The sequence below is a fragment of the Dromiciops gliroides genome, chromosome 6 (genome assembly GCF_019393635.1).
Source record: "Dromiciops gliroides isolate mDroGli1 chromosome 6, mDroGli1.pri, whole genome shotgun sequence".
Taxonomy (NCBI): domain Eukaryota; kingdom Metazoa; phylum Chordata; class Mammalia; order Microbiotheria; family Microbiotheriidae; genus Dromiciops; species Dromiciops gliroides.
This window is the reverse complement of record NC_057866.1, coordinates 265,090,346-265,110,516: the sequence shown is the minus strand read 5'-3', so window position 1 is coordinate 265,110,516 and position 20,171 is coordinate 265,090,346. Positions and strand designations below refer to the sequence as shown.

The 20,171-nt window shown below is 44.0% G+C and overlaps 1 protein-coding gene across 2 annotated transcripts in view; it reads left to right on the top strand.

Annotated features, from left to right (window-relative positions):
• The window catches only part of INTU (inturned planar cell polarity protein), an 84,284-nt gene that overhangs the window by 40,730 nt on the left and 23,383 nt on the right, over positions 1-20,171 (top strand). For both annotated transcript variants that reach the window (XM_043973138.1, XM_043973136.1), the window contains exons 5-10: positions 2,982-3,100; positions 8,816-8,905; positions 11,316-11,393; positions 12,622-12,805; positions 16,687-16,740; positions 18,901-18,963. In XM_043973138.1, coding sequence (XP_043829073.1) covers positions 2,982-3,100; positions 8,816-8,905; positions 11,316-11,393; positions 12,622-12,805; positions 16,687-16,740; positions 18,901-18,963 — 588 coding nt within the window. The remainder of the gene's footprint in view (positions 1-2,981; positions 3,101-8,815; positions 8,906-11,315; positions 11,394-12,621; positions 12,806-16,686; positions 16,741-18,900; positions 18,964-20,171) is intronic.

Here is a 20,171-nt window from a genome sequence, read left to right as displayed (position 1 = left end):
ATTTCCCTAGTTGGTATCACCTTTTGTTGTCTAATTAATTCCCAAACAATAAAAACTAATCCCTCACTGATTAAAACTCAGAGGCTTCTTTTTTCTTAGTGGTTTGGGAGATATATAAGGGAAAAGTTAAAAGGGGGAGTTTAATGCTCGTATATCCAATTTTAAATCTCACACCTTGGTTTCATGAAAAGTACTTGTGCTTTTAAAACAGGTGCATCCTTGCACAGTATGACCACTATTGCTAGTGATGAGAATGACGATGACTCAGATTCTGTATCACTCTCAGGTGGGCAAATCACTTTCCCACAACAACCAGGTAATACAAGTATGATGATGCAGGACATGGATCCCTTGAGAGCATGAACCACTTGTTTTTTGTCTTTGTATCCCCTTGTACAATACTTGGCACATGATAGACTCTTTTTTTGTTTGTTTTTTTGGTTTGGGGGGAGTTTTGGGGCAGGGCAATAAGGGTCACACAGCTAGTAAGTATCAAGTGTCTGAGGTCAGATTTGAAGTCAGGTCCTCCTGATTCCAGGGCCGGTGCCTTATCCACTGTGCCCCCTAACTGCCCCCATGATAGACTCTTAATCAGTCTTTATTGAATTGAATTATGCCCATTTTACAAAGAAACTAAGACTCTCAAGGGTTTAATGACTTGTCCATTGTCACACAACTAGTTAAGTGTTTGAGAAGGGATTTTGAACCCAGTTCTCCAGACTCTAGGTCTTTTGATGCAGTGACATATTTGTGGTGTGCCTAGCAGCTGGGTGGTACAGTGGTTAGAGCACTGGGCCTGGAGTCAGGAGGCCTTGAGGTCCAATTTGGCCTCAGAATGATTTCTTTTTTTTTTTTTTTTAGTGAGGCAATTGGGGTTAAGTGACTTGCCCAGGGTCACACAGCTAGTAAGTGTTAAGTGTCTGAGGCCAGATTTGAACTCAGGTCCTCCTGACTCCAGGGCCGGTGCTCTATCCACTGCACCACCTAGCTGCCCCTCAGAATGATTTCTAGGAGTTATATATGAAAATCCAGACTGTTAACAGGAGTTCCAGCACCTGGGGCAAAATTATTTGAGCCCTAGGAGAAGGGTGGTATCCAAGGTATGACTTCCTGTCTATTATTGAGGACGTGGAGGCTCAGGATGAAGACCTAAGAGCTGTTAGAGGGCTGTTTGGGTGCTTTGGGAAGGGGGGGAGGGCAGGAGAAGGCCGTGAGCCTGCCAGCTGCTTACTGGGGAGGAAGGGGAGGGGAGTCTGACCTTTGGCTCCTCAGATGAACACAACAGGCATCTGGACAGGATGGAGGGAACTGAAAGAAAGATTGGTGGCTGAGCGAGGGCAGCAGCAGAAGGGTCTGCAAATGGCATGGGGTGGGGGTGCCGCCTGCATGCCAAGGAGTTCTGATGCCGTGGGGTCATCAGGAGGAGAGCGGGGTTTCTGTGAGCCCCAGAACATGAAAGGAACGTGAAAGGAACGTGAAAGGAAGAAATCTAAGATCATAGATTAAGCCCCGAAGGCACCCTGGAGGGTTTCTAGCCAGTGACTGGTGAAGAGCCTGAGGCCCAAAAAGGTCTCACAGGTCAGAGAATCAACAGAGCAAATACAGAGAGGGCCAAAAGTCACCATGTTTAAATCATTTTGTGCACTTTATTTTTCACCACTTATGAGATTTTATTTACTCATGCATAATGTAATTCATTCCCTATGTAGACTCTATATGATGCTTTGGTATTGGAAATTAAAAACAAAAAGTGAAGAAGTTATTAATATCAAGACCCCTTCGTGACTGTCGACCCACCCTGTATTAGGTCCTTTTACAATAAATCTGCCAGTTTTGCCAGACTTTTATACTACAACTGAATGAAGTTCTTCACAGGGTACAATAGAAAGGCAGAACCGAAGAGGATGGCAAGTGGAGAAGGCAGGGGATCAGTTTACCATGGGAGGGAGGGAGGCTTGGCAATAGTAGCCGTGTCACCTTTGGTATTGATCTCACATGCAGCAGGGGGTGGCATGTATCACACTATCACATTGAGAAGGTGGCCACAGGACTCTGGGCTGTGACAGCCCCCAGCCTGGTTAAGGAGGGGGCCGTTCAGGGAGTTGGAAGTGGAAAGCATGCCTCTCAGTATATCTGCATCTGAGACAAATCCCTGACTGCCCTAAGGTAGTTCCAGCTCTATGAGAATGCAAGTGTAAAGAAGAAAAAGTAAAGTTTTGGTCAAGAATGTCATCCAGACTTAAAAAGGAGTTGAAAATTTTAAATAGGGGCAGCTACCAGGCCCGTAGTGTGGAGGACCTGAGTTCAAATCCAGCCTCAGACACTTGACACTACTAGCTGTGTGACCCTAGACAAGTCACTTAACCCCAATTGCCTCACCAAAAAAAAAAAAGAAAAGAAAATTTTAAATGATACTTGTTAAAATGTGAATTCTTCCCATATAGTATCACTAATTAGTATACATCTCCATCATAATACAGTTTTGTTGACTTTAACTTAATTTGCAAGTGGATTTTTTTTGTCTGTTAGAAATACTTAAAGGATGTGTGGATATTTCCCCTACCGGTCCTGATCTCAACACTTCCATAACTCAGTAGAGTTCATGAGGAATTGTTGTGGTCCAAAACATTATTACCTTGAAGCCAACCTGCCAGTGACTCTCTCCTGAGGGAACCAAGCTGGTTCTTAGTGCATGCGCTCACGGGCGCACACACCCACACGTACCAGGTCATCCATTCTCAAGATTCTTTCTAGATTAGAGACCTGCCCTAACCTTTAAGAGCAAAAGTCTTAAGTGAAACATACGAAAAAAACAAAGATTGAATTTCCAAGTTTGGATCTCAGTTTGATGTGAATAAAAAACAAATGACTGACTTTTTTCTATGGAACTATTAAAATTTTGACGTTTACAAAGTTGGAGATACTGGCTTAGAAATTTCAAGTATCACCGATGACGTCTTTAATTCTTGTCCGTTAAACAGCAGGAGATTCTTTACCATTACCCAACGTCTGAAGCATCTCAGAAACTTAAAAGTGTAAGAGGAATATTTCTAACCCTCTGTGACATGCTGGAAAATGTGGCTGGGACACAAGTTACCAGGTAATAACCCATTTGTATTTAACTGTACTTTTTTTTCTGCTTTGCAAATTGTCTTTCTTAGTGTTGATCTGAGAAAAATGCTAGCAAAGGAACAATTGTATTAGCAAAAATACCTGCACCTGTCTTTTTGTCCAAGAAGCTTTCATCGATAAGGCCTTTTAAAAAGTAGGATCAGGGGATGTCTAGCCAAAAGAACGCACAGAGCGTATCTTCATTTTGCAGAGAAGCCCACTTGAAGATGACTCATCCGATTTGCACTCAGGTCCAGTGTTCTCTCCACCATTCCCAATTCATTTTCACATTCTTCCCCATTCGGATCAGAGGATGTAACATTTCTACTAGGTCACCTGGTCCAAGCTCCTCATTTCAGACCTAAAGAGTCTAAGTGATTTGGCAAAGGTCACATAAGGAATAAAGGTCAGAGGTGAGATTCTGACTCCAGACTCAGGACTTTCTACTTATCCCCCACATTGCCTTCTCCCACCTCCGGGCACATGTGCCAGCACCCCCCACACACCACTCTGAACTAGCCCCTCATTTCTTGTCTCTCCCTTCCTTGGTGTTTCCTCCACACACCTGTTGTACTGATATTCCTGACACACGGGTCTGCCCCCTTCCTCTTCAGAAACTCCAGTGACTCCTGTTGCCTATAGGATAATGTGCAGACTCCTCTACTGGGTCTTCAGAGGGCTCTGGAAACCACCTCCTGACACTCATGAGTGGGAGGGGGTGAGTGGGCCAGGAGTCTGTGGCCATAGATTGTAATGGAATATTATTGACCCATAAGAAGTAATGAAAGGGAAAGGATTCAGGGAAACCCAGAAAGATTTCTATGAACTGATATAGTGAGCAAAGCCTGAAGGCAATTTACACACTGAGTACAATCTTATAAATTTTCATTTTATCTTTAATTAAGAAGGTTTTCTTTGTCTCTCTCCAACTCCCCCAACTTAAAAGAAAAATACAGTCCTTGTAACCTGTGCATAGCGAGACAAAGTGCATTTCTACATTGTGTGCATTCAAACATGTATGTCTCACTTTGCTTATTGAATCCATCACCTCTCTGAATGACTACAATGTTGTAAAGGAAAACAACCTTGAAAGGCTAAGAAATCAGATCATTTCTGTTACCAAATAGGATCCCAGAAGACTGGTGATTCAGTCCTACTTTCCACCTTTTGTCAGAGCGGTAAATGGTCTATGGATGGCAGAATGAGTCATACATCTTCAAGCATGACCAACGTATCTGTTTGTATTCCTTGATTATACTTTTTCTTTTTTTCCAACAAAGGAGGGCATTTGGGGACAGGGTGTAGGGAGTCAGTAGTTAACGACGGGAGAAGTGATAGACTAAAGATAGCGATGCCAAAAAAGGAGAGAAATAACGTCATTGAAACATTTTAAAACTCGGAAGAGAAGCAATAAGAAGTCCAGAAGGGGTCACGGGCAAACACGCAATGCAGGAGCCAGCTTGGTGGCACAGTGAATAGATTCTGGGCCTGCAGTCAGGAAGACTTGAGTTCAGATCTGGCCTCAGACAGCTACGTGACACAGAGCAAGTCACTTAATTTCTGTTTGCCTCAGTTTCCTCATCTGTAAAATGAGAATAATAATCTCAGTGTGAGGCTCAAATGAGATAATAATTGTAAAGCACTTAGCACAGCATAAGTGCTATGTAAATGTTAGCTATTATTATTAAAAAGTCATGCACAAGGGGCAGCTAGATGGTGCAGTGGATAGAGCACCGGCCCTGGAGTCAGGAACACCTGAGTTCAAATCCGGCCTCAGACACTTAACACTTACTAGCTGTGTGACCCTGGGCAAGTCACTTAACCCCAATTGCCTCACTTAAAAAAAAAAAGTCATGCACAATAGAGATACACAATTTCATATAAAAGCCTCTTTTTCTAAATACGGAAATGTTTGTGTCTGTTGATGGTTGTCAAGTTTGTAATAAAGAAGAAAGCTTGATTTTTAATAAAGTTATACTGACCCCAAATTTTCAAATTATCATGAGAATTTTAAGTCATTGCCCAGAAAGCATAACTTGGGCACTATTTGGTTTATTCAGCTGTTCCTTTCTGTGGTGGGCCACTGCTTCATGCCCTCATTAAGAACAGAAATCATTTTTAAATTGTCTGTATCATTCTTTAGAACCTTATAAGGTAAAGAAGAAGTATGGGTAGTCTTCTTATTTTAAGTCTGACCATCTCCTTGCCATACTGCCCACACTCATGCCGTCGTCCTTGGCTCTCCCACTAGAATCTTAGCTCTGCCCCTGGGAAGCCAGGCTCTGATAGGTGAACTTCTGACATTTCTTCCTAGAACCAGGCCTCCGTGACACTTACTTCCCAGGCAACTCGGTCCATGCCGCTGTGTGGGGTGCATTTCCTTCCTCCCCTTTCTAGCCCCCTGTCTATTGTCTTATCACCTTCAAATATATGTTCTCAGAGGGCAGGAATTGTCTTGCTTACTTGTATTTGTATCTCCAGTGCTCAGCACAGTGCCCACTCTTTTTTTTTTTCAGGTTTTGAGGTATTTTATTTTTTCCATTACATGTAAAGATAGTTCTCAACTTTTGTTTATACATGCTTTACAATTTCAGATTTTTCTCCCTCCCTCCCCTCCCTCCCCCCTCCCCTAGATAGCAGGTAATCTGATATAGGTTATATCTATATATCTCTATACATATACATATACATATACATATATATACACACACACATATATATATACACATAATAACATTAATCCTATTTCTGCATTAATCCTGTTACAACAGTGCCCACTCTTAAGAAATGTTTTATCAGGGGGCAGCTAGGTGGCACCGGCCCTGGATTCAGGAGTACCTGAGTTCAAATCCGGCCTCAGACACTTGACACTTACTAGCTGTGTGACCCTGGGCAAGTCACTTAACCCCCATTGCCCTGCAAAAATAAATTTTTTAAAAAATTTTATCTCTCTACCTACTAGCCCTTCAAGCTACATCCCTCCTCTCTTTCAGAGCCACTAAAAGCTTTCCTCACAGATATACTCTGTTTTCTCATCTCACACTAACATCAATCCCTTGAAGCCTTACTTTTGACCTCATCCTCAACTGAAATGATGCACTCCAAGCTTCAGTTATTAATGATGTGTTAATATCTGGTGCTGGGCTGGTGCTTAGTAAATGCTTAATGGAATTGAATTTATAAGTAGAAAAACATGCAATATAAGCACCTACTAAGTGCAAGGCCTTGGGTCAGGCACTGAGAATGCAACCAAAAGTTAAACAATCCCTGCCTTCAAGAAACTTAAGGGAAAAAGCAGCTTGTACTCCAGTAAGTAAATCTGAAGTCTATAGAAGACAAAGTAATGTCATAGTCAATAAGAAAATCCTAACTGGAAGGAGTCGGGAAAGGGCTTGTGAAGGAAGCTTTGAAGAAGGTTGAGGGTCCTTACAGAGGGGAGGAGGGTATGCATTCCAGACACGGAGTAACCCTTGTGCAGTGTCCTGCAGGTAGGAGAGAGCGTATCATTTATACAGGGTCTGAGGATGTGGCATGGGTGGCCTTTGATGCCCACCTTTCTGCGGCCTACCTCTGCTGAGTGTTCTGGCACTGCCCTGGCTTATTTGCCTGTGAAATGCTGGAGAGCCTATCCTTTGCTCCCTGTCACCACTTGCTAAGAAGAAGGAAGCATGCAGAAAATATGTTTTGTTTTCTGTTGCCAATTTGCTGCTGAGATGAAGAGAAGCAGAAAAGACAGAAGATACATTTCTCCACTGTGCCTGTTGTGGCTGAGAAGTGGAGGAGAGGACAAATCCTGCCAAAGGAGCAGAACTAAAGAGGCCTTTGCCAGTGTGGGGATGAGGGTTTACTACCTTTCCCTGAAAGTTCATAACACTGTTTCAGCCAAAGGCATCATCTAAGTCTGAAGCCCGCAGTGATGGTTACAGAGTTGCTGTCCAAGAGCAAGTCCAGCTGAGAAGTGGAGCAGCATGCAAAGCAGAGCATTCGAGAAGCCTCAGACTAGTAGATCTGTGCATCCAGCTAAAATGCTGTGTGTGGCAGCATGTTAAGCTCCCAACACAGCATGAATCATTCCCACCCCGCCCCCAAAGCCCCTGTTAGAATGTAAGCTCATTGCAAGTGTGTGTGACTTAATTCTTTGTACTTGTATCTCTAGCACTCTAGCGATGGGAAGTGCTTAATAAACACTTGGTAATTGATTGATCTCAATAGCATAAACATTTGTTCACCCAGAAGCCGGTCTCATCAAGGAACTTTTACGGACAGTTCCTTAGAGATGGTATTGAAGTCTGCAGTCCAAAGTTGGGAGTTGTCCTGGCCACATGTATAACTTACTACCCTAGAACTTTTAAGTGTAATGACCATTCTCGCTACACACACAACACATTGGAGAGGGAAGGTGATTCAGGCTAATAGATAGAATGTTATATAAATATTGTGTATCATTTGGTTGCTGTTTTTCTGGTTACCTTTTGTTGTTGTTGCTACTGCTAATTAAGTATTAATAAGAACTCTCTTCATGGAAATGACACTGGTGGGGGCTCATAAACTACTGTATAAGTAGAAATAGTTACCCGCAAAGTTTAAAGCTAGGACCTTGAAAGTACTGAGTAGGGGCAGCTAGGTGGTGCAGTGGATAGAGCACCGGCCCTGGAGTCAGGAGTACCTGAGTTCAATTCCAGCCTCAGACACTTAACACTTACTAGCTGTGTGACCCTGGGCAAGACACTTAACCCCAATTGCCTCACCAAAAAAAAAAAGGAAAAAAGAAAGAAATATTATTTGGGCAGCTGTGTCAAGGAGAGATTGAAGAAGGAAGAGACAACAACGACAAAACCAAACTACAAAGCCATTGAGCCAGCAAGAGGTTCTGAGGGTTTGCACTAGAGGATAAGGCTATGTGTGAGCTGAGAGAAGGGGACAGATGGAGAGATGTTGAGGGACTACGAGAAACAAAACTTGTAGCTGAGGGGCAATAGAGGGAGGAGGGGAGAGAAAAGCCAAGGAGGGCTCCTGGGCCTTGATCCTAGAGGAGTGGAGTAGGAAGAAGGCCATCAGCATCAGATTATGACCGCATACCGCAGAGCATGAGAGTGTCCAAAGAAACAGATGCTGCACAAATGCCGTGCTATTAATTAATTCCAGCTTACATTAAAACACACATGCATCTGCCTGCAATCATTGCCTGCTCTGGGCTCTGGGCTCCAAAAACCCAAAATGAGGGAGTTTATCTCCAAGGCTCCAGCTCGCTGGAAATCCTGTGGACCTTAATCCAATATTCTGCACCCAGAAGAGGCTCAGTAAATATGATCTGCTTTTCCTCTTGAGTTGTAAGGGTAATTATCTCATGTATTATTTTTCCATTTCTGAGCAAGAGCATTACAACATTTTAATATTGTTAACTCATCTGAAAGCTCTCTGTTTAGAAATGTTTTGGGTAAATGCTTAACAAGAAGCTTCCACTCGACAGTTTTATTTGGCATCTGACTGTTATTAAAATGTATTTCTGAAAAAATTTATAATGTATTTTCATACATTTTTATTCACATCCAATATCTCATTTCTCCTGTGTCACAGTCATATTTTAGGGAATCTGCTCATTCATCGCGTAACCCACAAAACACACCATACGTAATATTAGATGAGTAAGATAACTTGTTTATCACCTCATAATCTTTATGACCTTCTGGCTTGATTTTTCTAGCTCATCACTTTCTTTAAATGACAAATTAGTACATGTGGCTTACTGGAAGGAAGATGACAAATTGTTATTAATTGGACTTCCTGCTGAAGAGTGAGTTGGGTGTTTCTTTTCTTTTATGCTTTGAAATCGGTTGCAAAAGACATTTCATTTGAAATATTCAGTTTTCATTCGAAAGCTAAACTGCGTGGTGTCGAAGGGTATTGTGCAGAGGGCAAAGAGGCCGCAAGATTGCATGTGGTTTTGTTAGAACATACTAGGTATACCCCGACTAAGACAATCCATGTTTTAGTTATTAAGCCTGGCATGACTTGCTTTTTCAAAGATAACCCCATTGCAGGGATTTCCCCAGCCACAACCTGGACCCCTACTAATCCTCTTGTCAAACATTATTTGTTATGTGAATTCAGCATCTTGACTAGTCCTAATTCTCCCCCAATTCTTTCCTCTTTAAATTCTCTTCTATATGGGGGTGGGGAGGCAGTAAAATGCAGAGGCCGTATCATGTCATATTGGCCTTCGACATCTTCGAAGGATGAAGACTCCCTTTGCCCATGGACTGGCTTGTCCAGATGTGTATCAGCAACAGCAATAACGCCATGAGTCATCACATCATCTTATCCTTTCCTTTCAAATTGAGACTATTCCTTAATATTTGGGTATGTACCCTCTTTGTGCTTAACTAAGGTATTTTGTATTTCTGTTATATAATTTACAACAGCATTGAAAATAGGAAGCCAGGGGCAGCTAGGTGGTGCAGTGGATAGAACACCAGCCCTGGATTCAAGAGGACCTGAGTTCAAATCCAGCCTCAGACACTTAACACTTACTAGCTGTGTGACCCTGGGCAAGTCACTTAACCTCAACTGCCTCACTAAAAAAAGAAAAAGAAAATGGGAAGCCAGAGGAGTTGGGGTGTTGAGAGTAATCCCAGAGAAGTGGGTTTAGCCACCCCCATTAATGCTGATCTCTAGTTCCCTCTAGCAGCCCAGCCTCAGAAACCTTATCACCTCTCATCTTCCAGAGGGTGATCAGAGACACACAGAAATGGGGATTTTATGCAAGTAATACAGTTTTTGAGAACCCAATTGACAGATAAATGTTCTACTCTCTACTCTACCAAGTGTTTAGGTGAGAAAGGTTGGCCAAAGTGGCGATTGCTGCATTTTTAGCCTAGTTTTGATAATGCAGGTGAGATTAGAGTTCTTTTCTGTTAATTATTCAGAGATGACAGAGACCTTGTTGATCACAAAGCTTTCATCACATAGCAAGATTCCCAGAGGAGGTTTTGGGGAAAGCGTCCCTTCTGCAAAAAAGTGATCAAAGAGTAACTTCAGAGAGGGGAGACAAAAGATGGATGTGATAAAATATAAATATGTGGGAGTGGGGGGGTGGTAAATATTTTAAACTGTTTGAGGAAAGGCATTGCTGAAACCTCCCAGGAAAAATGGTGGCTTACTCTGTCCAAGCTCACATCAATGCTAATGAAGCCTGGAGTCAGAAAAACCTGAGTTCAAATCTGGCCTCAGATACTTCCTAGCTGTGTGACCCTGGGCATGTCATTTAGCCTCTGTTTTCTTCATTTCTTCCACTGTAAAACGGGAAATAATAGCACATACACACACACATCCCCAGTAGTTAAGGATCAAATGAGTTGCCATTTGTAAAAAGCCTTTGCGCAGAGCCTGGCACATAAAAAGGAAAATTGAGGTGCCTGGCTCGCCAGGAGCCACGCTCTAATCTGAGTCCAGCTTCTGGTAGTCCTACAGGCCCAGGGGTGCTCAGATCACATTAGTTGGTAAGATGACAGGGCTGAGGGGTCTGGGGGGCAGTAGAGGAAAGGGAGCTGGCAGGCTGGGAGGACCTCCATCTCACCCAAGCAGTGGAGGCACTTCAGCACCCTGGACAAGGGCAGAAGGCAGGGGGAATGAACCCAGGGATTGTGGCAGGTCTTCCCACCACCTGGACTGCCCAGGAGGGTTCTGGTTGCTGAAATTGTGAAGAAGCAAAGTGCTCTTTAGTGAAATTGTGGATTCAGAAAGAACCGAATGAAGGCCAGTGGGAGTTGGTCCGGAGTGAATGGACTGGGATAAATAGCCCACTGAGCAGGACCAAAACAGAGGAAATGAAGCCAAGCCCAGAGGAAGGAAATGTAGCAAGAGCAGATCTTAGAGGAGGGTCTCTACTCAGAGATGGAGTGGAGGCTCCTCAGCAAAAGCCAAGTTGGTGGTCAGCTGCCTGCAGGCCACCCCAATTAAGCATACGCTTTGTGCAGAGGTCTGTGTGCAGGGTCCGGGGGAGATACAGAGATTACATCAGACACAGCCCCCCCCCCCATGGTGCTCACAGTCACCCCAAATGCAAATAACTGCAGGAAAGAGCAAAGCAGGTGGTCTTCTGGCTTAGGACATTAAGATCCTGCTCCCCCAGGAACCTAAGGGGCTGAAAAAAAAAAAAACCGGACATAGACCTGTGAATGAATAAATACTGTTTGCTTTTCTAGGGTTCCTCTTCCTCAGCTACGGAACATGATAGAAGATGTTGCCCAAACCTTAAAGTTTATGTATGGTTCTTTAAACAGGTAAATACTGTATGCGTTGAATAATTAACTTTGTGACTTTTTTACCAGATCACTCTTTGCCCTTGAAAGGCAAAAAGGTATATTAGAGATAACACTGAACTTATGTGGCAAGGCTTAGTGTCCTTCCTTGTTTCTGCTTGTAGTTGAATCGTTTCTACTCCCAACCCCATGCCAAAATTGTCATTATTATCAATATTTGCCTTTACTAACCTGGGGGAAAAAACTTCACTTCTTAATTTCTAAAAAGAAAAAAAAAGAGGTTTAAAAATGCAGGGGCGGGGCAGCTAGGTGGCGCAGTGGATAGAGCACCGGCCCTGGAGTCAGGAGTACCTGAGTTCAAATCCGGCCTCAGACACTTAACACTTGCTAGCTGTGTGACCCTGGGCAAGTCACTTAGCCCCAATTGCCTCACTAAAAAAAAAAAAAATGCAGGGGCAAGGGGCAGCTAGGTGGCACAGTGGATAGAGCACCAGCCCTGGAGTCAGGAGTACCTGAGTTCAAATCCGGCCTCAGACACTTAACACTTACTAGCTGTGTGACCCTGGGCAAGTCACTTAACCCTAATTGCCTCACCAAAAAAACAAAACAAAACCAAAACAACAACAAAAAGAAATGCAGTTATCCAAAAAAAAAAATTTAAGTTCCTGATCCCCAGGTTACTAGCCTGTTTGTACCCTTTGATCCAGTGATACCCCTGTACACCTAAAGAAATCAAAGAAAAGGTCCTCTGTGTACCTAGGCAGCTGGTGTCTCAGCTGGAGTCAGGAAGTCTTATGTTCAAATTCAGCTTCACACACTGGGACAAGTCACTTAGCCTCTATTTGCCCCAGTTTCCCCTCCTGTCAAATGGGGATAAGGCACCTCTCTTGCAGGGTTGTTGTGAGGATCAAATGAGATAATTATTGTAAAGCACTTAATAGGTGCTTAATAAATGCTTATTCCTTCCCTCTCCCCTACTTTTCAGCATCATGCATTTATAGACCCTTGAAAATTGGCCATAACATCATTGTAACCTTCATAGTGTAAGCCTCCTTCCAGCAGAATTTTATACAAGCCTTTTAAAAAGGGATGGTGGTAGATCCCATGTGTTCAGTCCCTGCCACTCAGGGAAGACCAGAAGTCACCTGTATCATAGGGGAAATGAAATTCAAGCGAGAGATCGAGCTTGCTGACTTCAGTGTCACGTAACAGACAGTGTCGTTCTGACTTCACATTCACATTTCTGCAGCGCCTTCAGTGAGGCCGAGAACGTCGCTCGTTTGGATCACTTTTTCAACCTGTTCTTCCAAAGAGCGATTCAGCCTGAGCTGCTTTACTCCAGGACTGGCGCTCAGTCCTACGATGCCTCCAGCTCCCTGTTCATCGACACTCTGCCTGGTGTCCAGTGGCTCACCCTTCCACAGGAAACGCAGGTAACCTTGGGCTCCCCAAATAGTCAAGAACATGACCAGTCCGTCTTCTCTCCTCAGGCAGTTATGGGTAGGAGGGTGAGATCAATCAGTTAGCCAGGGAGTGTTTTCTTAAGCACCTTCTCTGTGCTGGACACTGAGCTGGGAGCAGGGGAACATTAGTTCAGGGAAAGAAGCAACCCTTTCTCACTGACATTCCATCAGGGAAGAGGGAAGAATCGGACAACGAGCGACTGACTCTGGCTTTATCGTTCTAGGTTGTCATTTAGACTTTTCAAATGAGGTTGTACTTCTGTGGCCAGGCTTACTACTGCATTATGCAAATACATTACGGGGGAGCAAAACATTGTGGGAGCTTGGGGGTTTATGACGCATTGTGCTGCTAACTAGGAAAAGGAGACAGCCTGAGGAAGGTCCTTCCTTAAAGCACTATCTTAGCTACAAAGAAGAAGGAAATTAAACAGAACTTGCTTTACTTGGTTTAGCCTTCACCATCACCCTGTTCTAAACCACGGCATTTATTAACGGCCTTACTCCTGAAACGGGAGGATTCCTGGTGTCTGTCCAGGTTAGACACCTGCCTGACTCAGGCCTCATTCTTCCACCCAGAGATACAGTAGGACCAATAACAGTAAGGCCGGTCACCTTAGTCCTGACACATCCCTCCTGAAGACAGTCACCGTTCCCTGACCCTGTGTCTGGGTGAAAGCCCCTCCCTGGAACTCAGGGCTCAGGTGCGCTCTTCGTAGGCTGTGGCCTCTTTGGAGTCAGCCCCTATTTACCCTCTACGAGTGGAGCTGCTCAGTGCCGAGCTAACTCGTGATAACAGACATGTCTGGATTTAGCCAGTTCATTTCAGAGTTTCATCTTATACACTTAACTGGTCTTTCCCTATGAGAGGTTGTAACTTTTCATACTTCGAGGGCTATGTATCAACAGGGCCGTGCGCTGGGAATTCCGTAAGTCCGGCCGCACGTCTTGCTCTGTCATGGAACTCACGTCTACAAGACGCCTTGGCTCTTTCCCTGTCGGGAAAATTCCTGACTGTGCCACCAGCTCATCACTATATCAGATGCTAAGGGGGTGGGGAACAGGAGAACCTTACCCTCTAGAAACTTCTAGATCTGGTGAGGGAGGCAAGATGGGGCGTCAGGAGAAAGTGGACTCGGGACTCAAGGAAGGCTCCAACACTTATGCTCTGTGTGGGCCCCAGTTTCCTCACCTTTGAGATGCCAGTGCTGGACTCCAGGGTCCCTTCCAGCTCCTGTCTTTTTACTAATTGTACCCCCAGCGATCCGGTGGCTGGAACTCCGTAGGTGCTTAATAAATGCTTATTGGATTGGATTGATCCTATGGCAAATAATAAAGAAGATGTAGGGCCAAGTCTTCAAGTATGGGGGACAAGATAAGCAGGTATAGTATTTTCTCCTTTAAACAGCGACTCTTATTTATCTTCTGACAGGATGTCTTGAAATTCCCCACAAAGAAGTTAAAAGCTAAAGGCCATAGACACACCCGCCCCTGATTTTTGTTTACTTTTAAAAAAACTGATTTTTCCCGCTCTGGCTATGTTAGACAGTAGGGCTATACCAGCTCTACAGCTTCCTGTTTTAAGAAAGCAATTCTAGGGGCAGCTAGGTGGCGCAGTGGATAGAGCACCAGCCCTGGAGTCAGGAGGACCTGGGTTCAAATCCGACCTCAGACATTTGACACTTACTAGCTGTATGACCCTGGGCAAGTCACTTAACCCCCATTGCCTCACACCAAAAAAAAAGAAAGAAAGAAAGAAATTCTAGGGGCAGCTACATGGTACAGTTGGATAGAACACTGGCTCTGGAGTCAGGAGGACCTGAGTTCAAATCCAGCCTCAGACACTTGACATTTACTAGCTGTGTGACCCTGGGCAAGTCACTTAACCCCCATTGCCTCACCAAAAAAAAAAAGCAATTCTGTATAAATACTTGTGTTCACGTGTTGTCTAGACCCAGATGACCTGGGGGCTAACCTTTATACCTGTTACTCTTAATTTAATATTTTCTTTTTTCCTGATTCTATGTAAAAATACTTTTAATATCCTTTTTTTCAAATTTTGAATTCCAAATTCTCTCCCCTCCTCCAATCCCTCCCTCATTGGGAAGGCATTCAGTTTGACATGGGTAGTCATGCCAAACACGTTCCCATGTAAGTCAGGCTATGAAAGAAAACAGATCCCCCCAAAAAAACCACAAGGAAAATAAAGAAAGTTAAGAAAAAGTATTCTCAATCCGCATTCGGGTTCCACCAGTTCTTTCTCTGGAGATGGACAGCACCTTCATCCTACGTCCTTCAGAATTGAGACCTGTTACTCTGATCTGGATGAGTGAGGCATAGGCACTTTTCACCAATCATGTAAATGTTTTACTTTGATTTTTTTTTCCCCCCTTGGGATATGCTGGAGTAGATTGGAGAAGAAACATTAACCCAACATTAACATTACATTGTTTCTTTCTTTTCTTTTTTTTTTCTTTTGCAGGTCATTGAGGGTTAAGTGACTTGCCCAGGGTCACACAGCTAGTAATTGTCAAGTGTCTGAGGGCAGATTTGAACTCAGGTCCTCCTGACTGCCGGGCCAGTGCTTTATCCACTGCACCACCTAACTGCCCCCATCACATTGTTTCTTTTCTTTTCTTTTCTCTTCTTCTTCTTCTTCTTCTTCTTCTTCTTCTTCTTCTTCGAGGCAATTGGGGTTAAGTGACTTGCCCAGGGTCACACAGCTAGTGAGTGTTAAGTGTGAGGCCGGATTTGAACTTAGGTCCTCCTGACTCCAGGGCTGGTGCTCTATCCATCTAGCTGCCATCTAGCTGCCCCCCATCACGTTGTTTCTTAAAAGACATCAAAGGCCAACCAGAGAAATGCCGGGGCATTGTGCCATAGCTCAGTAATTGGGGCAGCACACCCACTAGCCAGTGTCTGAAACCAGGACTCTCCTTCACACACACACACACACACACACACACACACCTACAGAGTCTGTGCTAGATGGTGAGAACTATGGGTCATCCATGAGTGTGGACGTGTTAAGAGCTGAAACTAATGTTTCAGAAGATTCTATCATATTGGCCAACATTGTGTTTCCCTTAGCTCTGCAGGGAATGAATGTCTTGGCTTTTTAAGAAGTGTTGCCGCCCAACACGCAGCACATTTGTCAACCAACCTCATTCCTAGCCTCTCAGTCGGTTTAAATTCGTGTAACAAAAATAAAACTCCTCCTGAGCTCTCCTTGCAGTTTGGACGCCTCTGAGAATGAGTCAGACACTCCGGAACATTTCTATAGCAACAAAACCTAAATCCTACATGACGGCAGAGTTCCCAGTGGCTTAGTTGTATCGTCATCCTGTGCCAGATCCCCAGGGAGCTTCATTCTCTTCTTCCTCCATTCAGCGTGGTTTTTGTACCAAACGCTCTGCGGAAGGGGCAGTCATGGGGACATTGGTGTTTTACCTTTAAAAAAAATCTACACTATGGAAAATTACATAGAAATTTAACATTTTTGCTTGGCCTTTGAGGCGATTCAGATTGAAGGATTGTTTGCTCTTAAGAACATTGTTAAAATGTTTTAAAAAAAACATGTTTATTTAGAACTCCATGAGCAGGTTAGACTGCTTTGCGTTGAATGCAGGTTGAAACCTACTTCTCCTAATTAGTATTTTATTGATGGTGCCTGTATTTTAAAGACTACCCAGTAATTGTTTTATAATTACCAAAAGGAAAGGGGTGTAGTATTTCTCCACAAGTAATGGAGAGGGGAAAATACCGATTCATTCTGACCTCCCTCCTCAGCGATTTTGCCAGTGAATGTATTTATAATAATTTCGGGTTCTGTTTATATTATGCTCTTTTTTCAGATGGAAATTGACATGGCACTAAATGATTTCGAGGCGGCAGACTTTGCAGAACTGGTGAGAGAAGAAATTGACACAATTTCATGGAGTTGTTGGGTTTTTTTCCATTTTCATTTTATTTTTTCCAGTTAATGAAAACCCACCTTTTCTCCCTCCCACCACCCCCATCCCCACTGAAAAAGAAAGAAAAACAAAACCCTTATAACAAATCTATGTGTATGTACATAAATATGTATATCTTCAAGGAAAACAAATACCCCCATCAGTCATATCCTATATGTGTTTATATGTATGCTTGTGCTCATATGTGCAAACATGTATACACATATGCCTGTGTGTATGTGCCCTGAGTCTCTCACCTCCCTGCTGAGAGGTGGGATTCCTGTTTCATCTTGAGTCCTCTGGAATCACGGTTGATTACTTCATTAATCTTAAATCTGGGGGCAGCAAGGTGGTGCTGGATTCAGGGGGCCTGAGTTCAAATCTGGCCTCAGACACTTGACACTTACTAGCTATGTGACCCTGGGCAAGTCACTTAACCCTGATTGCTCTGGAAAACAAAACAAAACAAAAAAACCTTAAGTCTTTAAAAGCTGTTGTCTTGACAAGACTTGTTACTGTTTAAGTTGTTCTGCTCACTTCCCTCTGCATTGATTCATCCAGGTCTTCCCAGGTTTCCCTGAAGCCCCCTCCTCTCATCATCTCTGTAACATTCAAAGAAAGGAAGATAAGTTTCTCCCTGAATCCAGATCTAGCACTCTATCCAATCCTTTAACCATTTATCAGAGTCGTCTTTTTCTTCAGAATTGGGCATTCTGTTTTAGAAATTAGACTTTTGAGGGCAGCTAGGTGGCTCAGTGGATAAAGCACCGGCCCTGGAGTCAGTAGGACCTGAGTTCAAATTCTGTCTCAGACACTTGACACTTACTAGCTGTGTGACCCTGGGAAAGTCACTTAACCGCCATTGCAAAGAAAAGAAAAGAAAAGAAATTAGACTTTTATAAGAGAAATGTGCTCCAGAGATTTCTTCCCATTTTGAGGACCGGCTTTGAAATGGTGCTTGGTGTTTGGTGTCTTCCTCCTCATGGCAGGCCTGGGCAGAGTTGAGGAGGTGGACAGGGTTTGGGAGTGCCCATGGAGTCTCTGCAGGAGGCAGGGGCAGGGAGGGCAGCTCCCTCAGGGCCTCAGGGCCCACGCTGTCAGCCTGCTTGCCAGAGCATGAAGACTGGAGAGGCAGACCGGCTGAGTAGCACCAGAAGAATGAGGGTTCTTCAGGCCTGAAGAACCCATGAAATAAATACAAAGTGCTAAGCCCTCAGGGTCCACGGATCAGTGAAACATTCTTCTCCCTCACAGGACTTAGATGCTGACAGAGAGGAGAGGGTATGTGCTAAAGTCAATTCAACACAAACTGGAATGCGTGAAGTGTCTCAGAGAAGGACCAGTCCCTCTGAGGTCAGAGGGGGTCATTCTCTCTCCTTTCTCAGGGGGCCCAGCACCCCCTCGTCCCGTCTCCTGCCCCTGCACCAGGGGTTTCACTGTCCCCTCACGCACCCTGGCCTTCCACTTCCTCAGGCTCCTCTTCACCATGTCCTCCTCCATTCCACATCCATCCACATGTGGGGCGGCTCTGTCGTGGGTCCCTCTGACGCTCCTATCATCTGACGCCATCCCCTCCTATCATCTCGTCTCTCCAGGCCCCACTCCTTCCAAATGTATTCTTCTTCCTTATTGGGAGGGCTCTCTACCCTTCAGCCTTCGCCCTGTAGCTAACCAGCTCAGCTTTTTTTTTTCTTTTTTTGGTGAGGCAATTGGGGTTAAGTGACTTGCCCAAGGTCACACAGCTAGTACGTGTCAAGTGTCTGAGGCTGGATTTGAACTCAGGTCCTCCTGAATCCAAGGCCCATGCTTTATCCACTGTGCCACCTAGCTGCCCCTACCAGCTCAACTCTTAAACTGAGTTCTAATCTCAATCCTCTGGCCCCCCAGTCTTAGGACCATATCCCTTGCTAAACCCCAGCCCTGGACTATACCTTCCACCCGCTTCCTCTGCTCCCCATCCAATGTCAGTAGACATGAAGTGCCGGCTATGTGCTAAGCCTTCTTGAGGCCAGAGCTGTCTCCACACCATTGAGGCATCAATGTAAGACGCAGGAAGAGACAAAGAACTGCTCAAAACCTTAAATTGACTGCAATGGTGTGTTGTCTTGTTTTCAGTCTGAAGATTACTACGACATGAGGCGTCTGTACACAATACTGGGGTGTTCTCTCTTTTATAAGGTGAGAAAACTGCGGGATTAAAACTGGAAATTTTTGTAACATGTCATAGTTTTTATCTTAAGACAAACCTGAAATAACTTTTACCAGAATTTGTCACATTTGTAAATTATTTCATCCTTTTCATTTAACATCGGTACAATGTTAGTAAAATGAAGTATTAGTAGCTATACGCATATAGACAGTAATCAATGGTTTATATTTTTTCTTATTCTGAAAAATCAGAACTAAGTAGAAGATGGGGAAGGTCTGTGATTTGAAAGAGCTGAGTGTGTGTGAAACTGCTCTTTTGTGCAAAAGTGCAAAGCCTTGAACCTGAATCTTTTAGCATGATAGGACAGACTGCTAGTATTCATTATTTTGTTTTAAAATTGAAAAAAAAATATTAAATCAAAATAAAACAGTGATATTCTAAGTAAAGCAAATTGAGGTATCATTAAGGTATATTTAGTGGCACAGTACACAGAGCTCAAGCCTGGAGTCAGGAAGACCCAAGTTCAAAAACACCCTCAGACACTTACTAGCTGTGTGACCCTGGGCAAGTCACTTAACTCTGTTTACCTCAGTTTCCTCAGTAAAATGGGCTGGATGAGGAAATGGCAGAGCACTCCTGACTCTGCCAAGAAAACCCCAGAATCAGACATGACTGAAATGACTGAACAATAACAAAAAGGGGTGGACAGCCTTTGAAGGCTTTGGAGAAGGGGAGTAACATGATGAGAACTGTGCTTTAGGAAGCTGATTGTGCTAATGGTGTGGAGGAGAGACTGGAGGGAGAAAGGTGGCTGGGAGACCAGGCAGGAGGCGATGTCAGAGTCTGGGTTAAGGGGCCCAGACCTACCCGGGCACCAGTGCTGAGAATGGAAAGAAGAGGATAGATTCTAGTAAGGTGGAAACGATTGTATGTGGGAACTGAAGAAGGAAGAAAAACGACCCTGAGATTTTGGGGCTAGAAGACAAGGAGGAGGAAAGAGAGGGGGGAGGAAGGGGAGGAGGGAAGGGGGAGGAGGAGGGGAGAGGAGGGGCAGGGAGAGGAGGAGGCCATTAACAGAAATTTTAAAAAAGGACTTCACAACATTTTATAAGATTAATAAACGGGGACTAGTGTGGTAAAGTAGAGAGGATGCTGGGGCTACCTCGGACACTACCGATCTATGTGTCTGCTAATGAAACGATTCTCACGTTATATTCAGGACAGGAGCTATCAAGGG